Raw genomic sequence first — 14,687 nt, 5'->3', positions numbered from 1 at the left:
GGCGATCTGATTCTCGCCCTGTGGTGGAATTCTTTGATTCGCAAACGGATCCGTTTGGTCTTGATTCGCAATCGGATCGGATACGGAGCTCGCGAACGGACAGAATACGGATTATTCGGAATAATGTACTGCGATTTCCTAAAAACGGTTCGCGTGCGGTCCGTATGCGGTTCCTAATTCAACCGCGCGCGAACGCGAAGCGTCCGTAACGGACCCGTTCGCATTTTACCTATGTTTACAATCTCTTCTTGCAATGTCCGTCGCACTTACCTATCCAGCGATGCCACCTGATCCAATCCAATGGGAATGCAGCACATATACATTCTAAGGTGACAGATGGTGTTTGCCACGTCATCAAGGTCATTCCAAAGCAACTGTGTGTGTGTGTGTGTCAGAAGAGCCTTATTAACCCCCCTCCCTCTTCTTCTGACGTCTACTCATTCATTTGTCTTACATTCCCTACTTGCAATGTCTGTCACACTTGCCTATCCAGCAATGGGACCGATTTTAGAGTTTATGGAAGCGAATAAGAGGTGAGGTTTTGAGTTTGAGGTGTTGAAAAAGAAACTTTTGAGTTTTAGAGAACGATGGCTTTGAAATGAGTCTAAAATTGTCTAGTTTAGATTATTTTGTTCTAAGTTTAGGCATGAAACTAGATTTCCCGAGTTTTGGAAATCTCAAATATTTCTTAGCAAGCTCAACCATATTTCATGAAATGTGAATATTTGAGCTCCTTACGTTTAGAGCTTCAGAATGAGCCTAAACACGGCTAGATTTGCTCTCCTTCTTTTTTGGGGTGCGACGCGGTCGTGCGTCGCGTGTTAGGCAACAAATTTGAAAGTTGACCGATTCTAGGCATGATTAGGCTTATTTTAAAGCCGAAAACATGATAAATCTAAAAATATTAACGTCGATCTTGAAAAATCATTCAGTTTTGAGTTTTGGCATAACACTTGATTTCCCGAATATCGAAAATTTCAAGTTTCCAGCTATTCTCGCGTACTTAAACTTGATTTGAAGCTCAAAAATGTGATTTTCAGAATCGATCTAACCTCCCGATGCCCCTCTCTCCATGCCATCGACAAATCTACAACACTTCGCCTAGCTTTTCTAGAATTCCGGACCAACAGTATCCAAATCAACGACACCTACTACATCCTAAGCCATTGTAAACAAAAATATCTAGAAAATCAGGAACAAATCAAGGATAAATCATCCAGAGAAGCCTTGGAACCAGGAGAAATTCAAATTGGAGGGAATTCTTTTCCGAAATTTCGGAAATTTGTTAAACTTCGAATTGTAAATGAATTTGGAGATGAAACTGTTCGAAAGCTTCCGCAGAACCTAGAAATCCATATGGCTTTGAAAAAGTTGTTCAACTTCTTACTGGGTGGACGAAAAACCCCTATTAAAGTGGCAGATGAGTTGGTGTTGGATTTGAAGAAGGGAGATATTTTAAGACTCCCTGAGAATCTGAAAATCTGGGTTAAAACTCTTAACTCCGAGAGGACGGATTTCGAAGAGATTCTTCCAATTCTAGATCCCTCATGTTTGCCATTGGAGACTTTGAAACTGGAAAATGCGCAGCTCCATAATCTCCATAATCTAGTTTTTCGAACAGCACAGAATGTGGAAATTTGGGGAGTTCATGATGAGGATTCTGAGAATTTAGATTCTGACGATGATTCTGATGAAGAAGACGAGGAAGACGACGAAGAACTATGGCTCTCGGAATTTCAAAAGCTCCCAAATAAAAACATTTTCATTGATTATGATATATACAACCGAGAAAAAATAGTGGACTTAATCAAATATTGGATGGAGAATGGAAAAGAAATTGGAACTTGCTTTTCGTTCGAAAGAGGAAGGCAGAAGGTGGATGAAGAGGTGGACCAAATCAAGAAAGAGATTGGAGGATATTATAGGTATGCATATTTTCCAATATCTCTTTTCAAACTCGACCAAACTTTCTGAAACTTTATTTTTTGAGTTTATTACGTTGAGAGCTTTGAAATGAGTCTGAACACGTCTAGAATCGCTCAACTTTGCTTTTTTGGGTGCGTCGCGGTCGTGCGTCGCGTGTTAGGCATCAAATTTCAAAGTTGATCGATTCCAGGCATGGTTAGGCTCATTTCGAAGCTAGAAACGCCAGAAATCTGAAAATATTAATGTCAACCTTGAAAAACTACTTACTTTTGAGGTTTGGTGTAAATCAAGATTTTCCGAATTTGAAAATTTCAAAAATCTCTTTTCAAACTCCACCAATTTTTTTGAAACTAAGTTTTCTGACTTTCTTACGTTTCGTGCTTCAAAATGAGCCTAAACACGACTTGATTTTCTCACCTTCATTTTTTCGGGTGCGTCGCGGTCGCGCGTTGCTTGTTTGGCATCAAATTTGAAAGTTAAGCGGTTCTAAGCATGATTAGGCTTGTGTCAAAGCTAGAAACGCCACAAATCTGAAAATTGTAATGTCAACCTCAAAAAACCACTTCTTTCCAAACTTGGTATAAAATTCGATTTCCGAATTTCGAAAATTTCAAATATATCTTTTCAAGCTCCACCAAACTTACTGAAATTAAATTTTTGAAGTTTCTTACGTCAGGAGCTTCAAAATGAGCCTAAAAACGACTAGAATCGCTCAACTTACGTTTTTTTGTGCGTCGCGGTCGTGCGTCGCGTATTAGGCCTCAAATTTGAAATTTGACCGATTCTAACCATGATTAGGCTCATTTTGAAGCTCGAAACTTGAGAAATATTGAAAAACTACTTATTTTCAAAAAATATTTATGATTTATTCGAAAATTCCAGAAGAAGAGTCGCCCTTGGCTACGCTCTGATCCTCCCTATCAACGATGAAACCGAACTGATGGTCATTGGAGCCAAGATGTCAAAGCTTCGCCGTAGAGCTCTTCACCTTGTGGTCCAGCCCAAAGTCGTTTGCTCCCATTGGACGGACAAATTTTTCAAAATCGTATACTCGAATCAAATCATCTATGCTCTTTTCGCCGGATTTGTCTTTATTATTGCTTTAATTCCCTACTTTTTCATGTTGGGTCGCAACGCAAACTCATGGATAGCCGCTCTATTTGTTGTTATTTATACTATTTTGCTATTTATAATTGGTGCGTTCTGGACCGATTATTCGATTTTCTATTGGGATGATCATTGGGATTATTACAATACTGAGATGTTTCACATGTTTATGAAGTAATAAAGTTATCAGTTTTTAAATTAGATTTCCCGAATTTCAAAAAATCGAAATATCTCTTTTCAAACTTTAAAAATTTTTATGAAACTAAATTTTTAAAGTTTGTTACGTTGAGAGCTTCAAAATGAGACTAAACACGACTAGAATCGCTTCCCTTTGTTTTTTGGGTGCGTCGCGGTCGTGCGTCGCGTGTCAAGCATCCAAATTGAAAGTTAAGTGATTCTAGGCAAGATTAGGCTCATTTTGAAGCTAAGAATCTCAGAAATCTAAAAATGCTAAGCTCAACTCTGACAGTCTACTGATTTTTGAGTTTTGGCATAAAATTGGATTTTCAGAATTTCGAAAATTTTAAATATCTCTTTTCAAACTCCACCAAACTCCATGAAACTAGATTGCTTGAGCTTTTTACGCTGAGAGCTTTAAAATGAGCTCAAACACAACTTGATTTACCCTATTTAGATTTTTCGGCGTGCGTCGCGGTCGTGCGTCGTGTGTTGGGCATCAAATTTGAAAATTGACCGATTCTAGGCATGATTAGGCTCATTTTAAAGCTCAAAACTTTATAAAAATTTGCAAATGTTAACGTCGAGATCATAAATTCCAAGAAATTTATTAGCAAGACATATGTTTTAAAAAAGTTGCATACAAATTAAACAATTATGGAAAAAGACAAAGATATGTACATAGACTTTGGGAAATGAGTGAACTTTACCGGAGAGATTTAAGGATGGTCATGAGAAACTGAACACAAGTGAAGTACAGGGAAATGCACGAAAGAATGATGGTCCATGGAGAACTATAAGAAAAAATGGTTAAAAAATCAATGGGAAACTGAGAAAACCGAGAGAATACCGTAAAATCTGGGTAAGCTATTAAGAGAATTTCTATTAAAGCTAAGTGGACTGAGGGAAAAGTTATTGATGAAATTGCAACTGAAAAAAAATCTATCGATTGGGAAGTTGGTGAGGGAAAATGTTATTAAGAACATTTCGAAAAAAAATGAGTCAGAGATTGCAGATATCAAGAAAAAGCTGGCAGCGGCTTTCTTTTTCGGGCAGCGGCTTTCTTTTTGCACACGTAGCTCAGTCGGTAGTGACGCCGCACCTTCAACACTCGCCTCGACAAGTTCAACTCCTCGAGGAGCATATTTAAACGAAATTTCGACAACATTATTTTTCTCATGTCCCCCCACCTTTAAAGGTACTGATACCTTGGGAGGAAACGCATTTTTCCGAAATACGGAAATGGAAACGGAAAGGGAATTTCTTTTTCCGCTGAAAACGGAAACGGAAAATTTTTCTAAAAACCGGACGGAAAACGGAAACGGAAACGGAAATTCCTCCCATCACTGAAAGGTATTACTATTGAGGGAAAAGTTATTGCGAAAAAAGTTCATGACCAGTAAACATTTGGACGACACTTTGAGGATTCGAGATTGAAGCTGATGGAGAAGGGGCAGAAGTAGACGAAGCTGTTGGCAGCACAATGGACATGACCTCTAAAAAACACAAGCAATTTTTCAGAATTCCTATTTTTCTGTCCTAAATCAGCAATTTTTCGAAATTCAGCTCTTCCCGCTGAGCTCAATTATCTCGGCTTCTATAAGAGATATCAAAACTTTGTAAACTAATAAAGCAACTTTTTGCTATCATTTTACAAAAATTGAGATAATTAAGAGCAAATTTATTTTCTGAAAAATGGCATTTTTTCAAGTTTTCTAAGCTCGACATTATGTTATTTAGAATTCTAAAATTACAAGCTTTCAAATGAGCCTAATCACGCCTAGAATCGGTCAACTTTGAAATTCGATGCCTAACACGCGACGCACGACCGCGACGCAACCAAAAAAAATTAAAAAAGAGTAAGTCTAGTCGTGCTTAGGCTCATTTCAAAGCACTCGACCTGAGAAAATCAAAAATGTTATTTTCATAGAACTTGGTCGTGTTCGAAAAGAGATATTTGACATTTTCAAAATTCTGAAAATCTAATTTTATGCTTAAATAAGTGATCTCTCAATCTTGATGTTAAAATTTCTAGACTTCTGAAGAACCGAGCTTCAAAATGAGCCTAATCATGCCTAGAATCGGTCAGCTTCCAAATTTGATGCCTAACACGCGACGCACGACCGCGACGCACCCGAAAAAATGAAGTGGGGCAAATCTAGTCGTGTTTAGGCTCATTTCGAAGCACTCGACCCGAGAAAATCAAAAATGTTATTTTCATAGAACTTGGTCGTGTTCGAAAAGAGATATTCGAAATTTTCGATATTATGCTATTGCACTTTGAGCTCAATTATCTAGATTCCTATTTGTCAATTAATGAAATGTTTGAAATACAATTTCTGAGATTTTTGCCGTTGACAACTTTTTGATATCTCTCACAGAAAAAGCTTTCTACTCACTTTAGTATCCTCGGGGAATGAAACCGCCATCCCACACTCGAATGTAGTCCGTTGAATCATCCACCGGATCCTTGGCTTTCTCGTCTCGCGGGAAGTATCGAAGATCGTTGTCGTCAGCAAGCGTTGGGATCCGTGGAGGAACCTGCTCGGCCACCGTTCTCCAATTCAGCCCTTCGAAGAACTCCATTCTTTTGACGTGTCTGATTTTCGGCCTCTCCTCTGGCTCCTCAGCGAGCAAGGCTTTCAACAGGTCCTTGCAAGGCTTTCTCAGCCTCCCGACATTCCGCAGCTTCATGGTTCGTGGATCCTTGAGCTGCGAATTGTCATGAACCACTTCCCCAGTCGCCAGTTCATACATCACCACTCCAACGGCCCAAACATCAGCTGGGAGTCCATAAGAAATCGGCGCTTGCTTCATTTCCGGCGACAAGTGGGTCCCGCAAAGATTGTTCAATGTTTCACCTCTCTGCAGACGTCTGACGAGTCCGAAGTCGGCCAGCTTGATGTGTCCAGATCGGTGCACAAAGATATTTTCCCTCTTGATATCCCGATGAATATATTTCTCCTTGTGGAGGAACTCAACTGCCAGAACCAGTTCTGACATGTAGAATCGGACATTCTTCTCTCTGAGTGGTCCGTGGCTAGTCCAATGGAACAAATCTCCTCCAGCCATGAACTCCAGCACAAAGTATACCTTGACGGTGTTCTCGAAGACTTCCTCCATTTCGCAGAGAAATGGAGAGTTGTACTTTTTCTGGAGGAACTTGATTTCCCTCTTCAGACACTCGCTCTCGGGGCCCTCACTTGGCTTTTTGACGACTTTGATCGCCCAAATATCTTCGGAGTAGATCTGTTTGGCTTGGAAGACCTGGAATGGATAAAGTTTAGTTTCTAGGGTTACTGGTATTTTGAAATTCAATGTTCTGGAGAAAAAGAGGAGGTCCAGAACAAACCCCAATACGATAGCTCAGAAATGAGCCAAGTTATAGCCCAAACTGGAAGCTAGTCAACTTTGGAGTCCTAAAAAGTCATCCAGAATTTTTCAATTTGTCTTAAAATTTCAAACTATACTAAACAAAAGTGGCGCTTTAATTTTTTAATTGACAACTTTTTCGGGAAAATTCATCCAAACGAGATACACCGCTTCGTACCAAAAAAGGATCAAATTGACCGTACGCTTCGTATTTTGAGCTCAATATCTCGGTTTTTTCGAAATAGAACAAAACATTTAAACTGATAAAATATTTATCTTAAAATTAGCAATGGTTTATCAGTTGACAGATTTTTGATATCTCTTATGGATATTGAGATAATTGAGCTCAAAGTACACGCATAGGTTGAGCTCCTTGAAGGTAATTTTAGGACTTTTTACATTCCAAACGATATATCTCATTTAGATGGATTTGTACTGTCAACTACAAAAATAAAGCTCTAATTCTGTTTAGTATATTACGAAATTTTCAAAAAATTGAAAAATTCGGAACCACTTTTGTAGGACCCCAAAAACTATTTACCAGCGAAATCTCGTTCATCTTCGAAGTATGCTTTTGTGTTCGAATTTTTGATTTTACATGAGCAATTTGAAGTTGAAAATGAATCTTACCGTCCCAAACGTTCCAGAGCCGATGACTTTCAACAACTCATATTGGGCCAATTCTCGTGGTGGTGGAATCGGTTGTCGAAGTGGCGCTTGAACAGCTTCTGGAGCTTCTGGAGCGTCAAGGTCTTCTGGAGCCTCCTCATCTTCTTCCTCTTCTTCCTCTTCTTCTTCATCATCCTCATCTTCCTCTTCTTCCTCTTCTTCTTCTTCTTCAGGGCCGGCAGCTTGCTGATGTTCTGGATCAGCTTCATCTTCTTCCATGGGGTCCGCTTCTGGAGCTACCTCTACTGGAGCATCTGGAGCATCTGGAACTTCTAGTTCTGGATCTTCTGGAACTTCTGGTTCCAGAGCTTGCTCTTCTGGATCTTGAGCTGGCGCGTCTGGAGCTTCTGGAGCTTCTTGAGCGTGCTCTTCTGGAACATCAGCGTCTAGATTTTCTGGAGCTTCTGGAGCGATTGGACCGGCAGCTTGCTCTTCTGGATCATCAACTCAGACAAGAACAAAGTTCCTGCCGGGGGGTTAAAAAGGATGCCGGCAGGCTATTGAAGTGGTGGCAGGAGAAAGTACCTGCCGGCGGGCTAAACGACACTCCGCTCGCCGGGATTTTAATTTGCATATTTTATTATTTTGTTTTAAAGCTAAAATTGATTATGTCTATTATTTTACTGAATTTCTTTTACGAGGTATATAAAATTATTTGTTCCGACACTGTGTACATTCTGAAAAGGAAAAGTATTGCTCCGACATTGCAAATTTCCTTATATTTTCCAGAAAATCCCAAAATGACTCCTCAAACACCTCGCGGTCGTTTTTGCAACAATGGATCTGTGTCTACGTTTCCTCCTCCAACAGGTATTTATTTCATAATTTATCAGTTAAAAAAAACGTTACAGGATCTCATTCGAAAAACGACAAATCGGTAACTACACTCAACATATCTGGAAATATCCTCACAACTACCCTTTTTCATGATCATGCATGAAAAATAATTTTAAAAAATGCCGCTGGCCTAGAGTACGCATCGTCCGCAGAGCACAGTCGGCTGTGTACTCCTCGCGGACTTATTGACTCACCCTGCTTTCTCATCATTTCTATAGATTTTTCTACCTTTGTTTCCGAGCTCTTTTCGTTTTTATCAGCAGCTGACGTTTGACTGTTTTGCAGAAAACTTTGGGCAAAAATAAAAGAGGCGAACTAGAGAAATAGCAAATCAATAACCGCTCGCCTAAAACAGATTTTGAATCATTTTGTTCGCATAAATGATAGTGATAAGAAACGGGCAGCGAATTAGCTATTTATCATTTTGTCGCTTCTCAACTCGATCATTGTCCACTCAGCAATTCCAGAAAACTCCGTTGTTGTGCGTACTGGTATGTGGCACGACTATATAAACCCTAGCGTTGACCTAACAAACTCTCATTATGGAATATTTCTATCCGATCTTCGATTTCCAGCGTCCGAAGGCGGCTACGAAGCTAAAAATGAGTTCTACACCCCCCGAAATCGTTCCCCAGCAACCTTTGGATGCGTTGCTACTCAACAAAACTGATACCGAACAGGTTTGTCTCCAGCCACTATCCTCGATTTGACACTGTTTTTTCAGGAAATGTTCCTAACAAAATACCCGACGTATGATGGACGAGACATCCTGATTGCTATTTTGGATACTGGCGTCGATCCGTCGCTTCCTGGAATGCAAGTAACAACGACTGGAGAAAGAAAAATGTTCGATGTAATCGATTGTTCCGGAGCTGGCAATGATCGCCGCGGCCAACTATCCCGATAATCCTCAGAAAAACGGGCTTGCTCCAGGAGCCAAGATTCTTTCATTGAACATTGGCGCCCATCGTCTGGCGGCTATGGAAACTGGGCAAGCGATGACAAGAGCGTTCAACATGTGCGCTGAACTCAATGTCGATGTGATAAACATGTCGTTTGGAGAAGGAACACATTTGCCAGATGTTGGGTAGGTTTAAGGCGATTTTATATGCTATTTTAAAATACGTTAATTTCAGACGTGTCGTCGAAGAAGCACGAAGACTCATTGATAGAAAAGATGTCATCTATGTGTGCTCTGCTGGAAACCAGGGACCAGCTTTGTCTACTGAAACACTTATTTCTGCCCGGAAACACTTATTTCTGCCCCATTCGTTACTCCCCCATTGTTGTTAGATAAAAATAATTTCTTTTGATAATAAAAACTTATATTTTGTTAATATTCTCATTTGATTTTCATGAAAAAGGCCCTGGAAGAGGAAGGGGGAAAGAACAGAAAGCATTTACCTGCCGGCGTGAAAGTCCATGCCGGCAAGCTAAAAAAAAGTCCCTGCCGCTGCCCTGCGGCAGGAACTTCCCTTAACCCGCCGGCGGGAACTTTATTCTTGTCTGAGAACGTCTAGAGCATCTGGTTCTGGAGCTTCTGGAACTCCTGGAGCATCGGCGGGAGGAGCCAGCTGAAAATAAATACTACTGTTTTTTGAAAAACATAGCGAATTCTTTGTGAAGCCAAACGTCCGCTGAGCGGAATGGTAACTTCGGAATTTTTAAAGATTTTTTTATCGCTTTTTTGAAAAATTCCTCATACCTCAATTCACATTCTCTATTATAAAAATTTAATTGTACATTCTTACTCAGCTCGTCGCGAGCTTCAAAATGAGTATAAACACGACTAGGCTCCGCCCACTTTGATATTTTCGGTTTAGACGCGCATGGTCCCTCCAGATGAGTCAAGTTAAGGAAAATTAGGTCATGATTATACTCATTTTGAAGCTCTCGACAAAATAAAACCAGCTAATTTATTTTTACAGTGTTTTGATCGAAAATAAGGAAGTTTGGACAATTCGAAAACTTTTTCAAAAAAATTCCAAAAAAAAAAATCCCAAAAAAATATTTCAAATTCACTCGCATTTGCGCCCATATAATTGAAAATACACTTTTTTTTTGTCTTATGGCAAGTTTAAAATAAAATACACTTACCCCATTTTGGATAAATTCCTTATGCTTCTTCCAGACATTCAGAAAATCACCTCTCTCTTTGTGGTGGCATTTCAGATGGGACCTCACGCCACCAAGGGACCTGAAATGAATTTGGCTCACAATTTGGTACATATATGACTGGATGATGTAGTGAGACAGTTACCGTAAACACTCTAGTAGAACGCCACCCATCCACTTTGAGCCTAAATATCTCACTTCTTTTGAAAGATATCAAAAAGTTGTCAAATGATAAAATGTTTATCATAATATCAGTAGCATTTTATCAGTTTACAACATTTTCACATCTTTCACAGGAGCTGAGATAAATTTTATTGAAGTTGATCCCACATTGGCTCTAATAGAAGCTCATCCTATGCGTGCACTTTGAAATCAATTATCTCGGTTCCCATGAAAGATATAAAAAATTTGGTAACTGATAAACTATTGATGGCATTATGATGAACAATTTTCTAGTTAAAACTTTTTTATATCTCTCATAGGAATCGAGATAAGCGGACCCAAAGTTAGTGGGTCCTTTTATCGCAGGTTTTACGGTTAAGGCCCCAGAAAATTAAAATAAACTCACTTGAAGCATTTGGCGCATTCGGGACATTTCTGGTCTCTCGTGGATGCATGACTCAACTGATGAAGACGAAGGCTCGACTCGGAATGAAACTTTTTGAGACATACATTACATTCGTGAGTCCATTTACCGACATGAATCGACTTTTGGTGCCTTCTCAGTTCTAAAAATTCCAGATATTTTTTTTAGAAGAACAAAAAATTCAGGCACCACACTTTCCGCTTAATTATCTCAATTTCTGGGAAAGATATCAAAAATGGACAAGCTATTAAAATGTTTATCATAATACAAGCAAGATTTTATCTGTTGTCAGATTTTTTATATCTCTTATAGGAATCGTGATAATTGAGCTCGAATTCCACGAATGAGGTGAGCTTCTATTAAAGGAAACATTCTATCAATTTCAAACAGTATTATTTCAGTTTCTGTAAGAGATATCAGTAAGGTGTTAACGGATAAAACATTTATCATGATATTACCAATATTTTATCAATTGACAGATTTTTGATATCTATCATAGGAATCGTGATAATTGAACTGAATTCCACGAATGAGGCGAGCTTCTATTAGAGGAAACATTCTATCAATTTCAAACAGTATTATCTCAGTTTCTGTAAAAGATATCAAAAAATGTCCAACTGATAAAATGTTTATCATATTATCACCATTATTTTGTCAGTTGACAGATTTTTCATATCACTCATAGGTAACTGGATAAATGAGGTCAAACTGGACTTACGATTTCCCGTTGTACAGATCTTTTTGCAGATGGCGCAATTCAAATAATTGTTGGACTTGCCCATGTTGATAGGGGGACTTGGTATTACTGTAATTAAAAACAATATTTGAATAGAAAGAGAAAACAATTTGTCAAGTAAGAAAATGAATCACTACATGGAACGAATATCTTTCAAATCACATTTTTGTAGAAATAGATGAGAGATTGAGAGTCGCAGATAGTGTAAGACATATTTGATTGTTATTCTCTGAAAATCTCGAATTTGGAAATTTTTGAGAACTGCTACTTTTTGAAAAAAAACATGACTAAAAGAAACATTTCGAAAAAATAGAAAAAATCCTAAATTTCGGCTTCAAAATCTGAAAACGCGTTGGAAGAAAATAATTAAGATGACTAGAAAAAGAAATGTAAAATTAGAAGAGAGGCAAATTTTCAAAGTAAGATTTTTGTATAAATGAATAAGAGAGTGAGTGACGCAGACAGTGTGAGAGTTTGCGGAATGAGGAGGATGAATGAGGGGATGGTTAGCACTTTTTATGATGGGGACACCTCTCTGTATTATAAGTATACAAGAAAAAAGAAAAGAGAGCAGAAGGGCAGAGATGAGAGATTTCTCATAAATAGACATTCCAAAAAAAAAAAATTCTCATGTGTTATTTCGGAATGTCGCAATAAAGACAAAAAATTTTGCAGAAGAAAGGGAGATGGGGAGAAAAGCGGTCCTCGCAACGCAACGCGATGACGTTGTAGATGGAACAAAAAAAATTTGTAGATGGAACAAAAAAAAAGGATTAGGGGAAGGAGGTGGGATCCTAGAAGTCTACAAATATTGGTCCTGGCTGATATTTTCAGGGATCCAGGGATTCAAGGATTCAGGGATGCAGGGATTCAGGGATTCAGGGATTCAAAAATCCAGGGAATCAAGGATCCAGGGATTCAGTTATCGAGGGATCCCGGAATTCAGGGATTCAGGAATTCAAGGATCGAGGGATTTGAGGATACAGGGATTCCAGGATACAGGGATTCAAGGATCCAAAGATTCAAGGATCCAGGGATTCAAGGATTCAGGGATGCAGGGATTCAGGGATTCAGGGATTCAGGGATTCAGGGATTCAGGGATTCAGGGATTCAGGGATTCAGGGATTCAAGGATCCAAAGATTCAAGGATCCAGGGATTCAAGGATTCAGGGATGCAGGGATTCAGGGATTCAGGGATTCAGGGATTCAGGGATTCAGGGATTCAGGGATGCAGGGATTCAGGGATTCAGTTATCGAGGGATCCAGGAATTTAGGGATTCAGGAATTCAAGGATCGAGGGATTTGAGGATACAGGGATTCAAGGATCCAAAGATTCAAAGATTCAAGGATCCAGGGATTCAAGGATTCAGGGATGCAGGGATTCAGGGATTCAGGGATTCAAGGATTCAGGGATGCAGGGATTCAGGGATTCAGTTATCGAGGGATCCAGGAATTTAGGGACTCAGGAATTCAAGGATCGAGGGATTTGAAGATACAGGGATTCAAGGATCCAAAGATTCTGAATTTTCGAATTTTTAAATTTCTGAATTTTTGAATTTTTGAATTTTTGAATCTTCGAATTTTTAAATTTCTGAATTTCTGAATTTCTGAATTTCTGAATTTCTGAATTTCTGAATTTCTGAACGTCTGAATTTCTGAATGTCTGAATTTCTGAATTTCTGAATTTCTGAATTTCTGAATGTCTGAATTTCTGAATTTCTGAATTTCTGAATTTCTGAATTTCTGAATTTCTGAATTTCTGAATTTCTGAATTTCTGAATTTCTGAATTTCTGAACGTCTGAATTTCTGAATTCTGAATTCTGAATTTCTGAATTTCTGAATTTCTGAACGTCTGAATTTCTGAATTTCTGAATTCTGAATTTCTGAATTTCTGAATTCCTGAATTCTGAATTTCTGAATTTCTGAATTTCTGAATTCCTGAATTTCTAATTTCTGAATTTGAATTTCTGAATTTCTGAACGTCTGAATTTCTGAATTTCTGAATTTCTGAATTTCTGAATTTCTGAATTTCTGAATTTCTGAATTTCTGAATTTCTGAATTTCTGAATTTCTGAATTTCTGAATTTCTGAATTTCTGAATTTCTGAATTTCTGAATTTCTGAATTTCTGAATTCCTGAATTTCTGAATTTCTGAACGTCTGAATTTCTGAATTTCTGAACGTCTGAATTTCTGAATTTCTGAATTTCTGAATTTCTGAATTTCTGAATTTCTGAATTTCTGAATTTCTGAACGTCTGAATTTCTGAATTTCTGAATTTCTGAATTTTTGAATTTTTGAATTTTTGAATTGTCGAATTTTTAAATTTCTGAATTTCTGAATTTCTGAATTTCTGAATTTCTGAATTTCTGAATTTCTGAATTTCTGAACGTCTGAATTTCTGAATTCCTGAATTTCTAAATTTCTGAATTTCTGAATTTCTGAATTTCTGAACGTCTGAATTTCTGAATTTCTGAATTTCTGAATTTCTGAATTTCTGAATTTCTGAATTTCTGAATTTCTGAATTTCTGAATTTCTGAATTTCTGAATTTCTGAATTTCTGAATTTCTGAACGTCTGAATTTCTGAATTTCTGAATTTCTGAATTTTTGAATTTTTGAATTTTTGAATTTTTGAATTTTTGAATTTCTGAATTTCTGAATTTCTGAATTTCTGAATTTCTGAATTTCTGAATTTCTGAATTTCTGAACGTCTGAATTTCTGAATTCCTGAATTTCTAAATTTCTGAATTTCTGAATTTCTGAATTTCTGAACGTCTGAATTTCTGAATTTCTGAATTTCTGAATTTCTGAATTTCTGAATTTCTGAATTTCTGAATTTCTGAATTTCTGAATTTCTGAATTTCTGAATTTCTGAATTTCTGAATTTCTGAACGTCTGAATTTCTGAATTTCTGAATTTCTGAATTTTTGAATTTTTGAATTTTTGAATTTTTGAATTGTCGAATTTTTAAATTTCTGAATAATATGAATTTCTGAATTTCTGAATTTCTGAATTTCTGAACGTCTGAATTTCTGAATTCCTGAACGTCTGAATTTCTGAATTTCTGAATTTCTGAATTTCTGAATTTCTGAATTCCTGAATTTCTGAATTTCTGAATTTCTGAATTTCTGAATTCCTGAATTTCTAAATTTCTGAATTTC

General features: G+C 37.7%; 3 protein-coding genes across 3 annotated transcripts; 2 read left to right on the top strand and 1 right to left on the bottom strand.

The window, feature by feature from the left end:
* Positions 1 to 468: 468 nt before the first annotated feature.
* On the top strand, positions 469 to 3,211 carry CBG24791 (the record flags this gene model as incomplete). The annotated part of the gene is made up of 3 exons (XM_002648454.1): positions 469 to 533; positions 990 to 1,925; positions 2,809 to 3,211. 3 exons carry the CDS (start codon positions 469 to 471, stop codon positions 3,209 to 3,211), a joined length of 1,404 nt encoding a protein of 467 aa, XP_002648500.1.
* Positions 3,212 to 3,929: 718 nt separating this feature from the next.
* CBG24789 lies at positions 3,930 to 11,571 on the bottom strand (the record flags this gene model as incomplete). The annotated part of the gene is made up of 8 exons (XM_002648453.1): positions 3,930 to 4,004; positions 4,050 to 4,482; positions 5,645 to 6,477; positions 7,213 to 7,685; positions 9,840 to 9,924; positions 10,186 to 10,285; positions 10,772 to 10,931; positions 11,508 to 11,571. 8 exons carry the CDS (start codon positions 11,569 to 11,571, stop codon positions 3,930 to 3,932), a joined length of 2,223 nt encoding a protein of 740 aa, XP_002648499.1.
* On the top strand, positions 8,631 to 9,179 carry CBG26753 (the record flags this gene model as incomplete). The annotated part of the gene is made up of 3 exons (XM_045243134.1): positions 8,631 to 8,768; positions 8,813 to 8,941; positions 9,003 to 9,179. The coding sequence occupies 3 exons, from the start codon at positions 8,631 to 8,633 to the stop codon at positions 9,177 to 9,179; spliced, it is 444 nt and encodes a 147-aa protein (XP_045100749.1).
* Positions 11,572 to 14,687: the final 3,116 nt, after the last annotated feature.

Source organism: Caenorhabditis briggsae, assembly GCF_000004555.2.
Source record: "Caenorhabditis briggsae complete genome, chrII, whole genome shotgun sequence".
Lineage (NCBI taxonomy): Eukaryota > Metazoa > Nematoda > Chromadorea > Rhabditida > Rhabditidae > Caenorhabditis > Caenorhabditis briggsae.
Note: the sequence above shows the minus strand (reverse complement) of the source record. Positions and strands in the feature narration are given on the sequence as shown.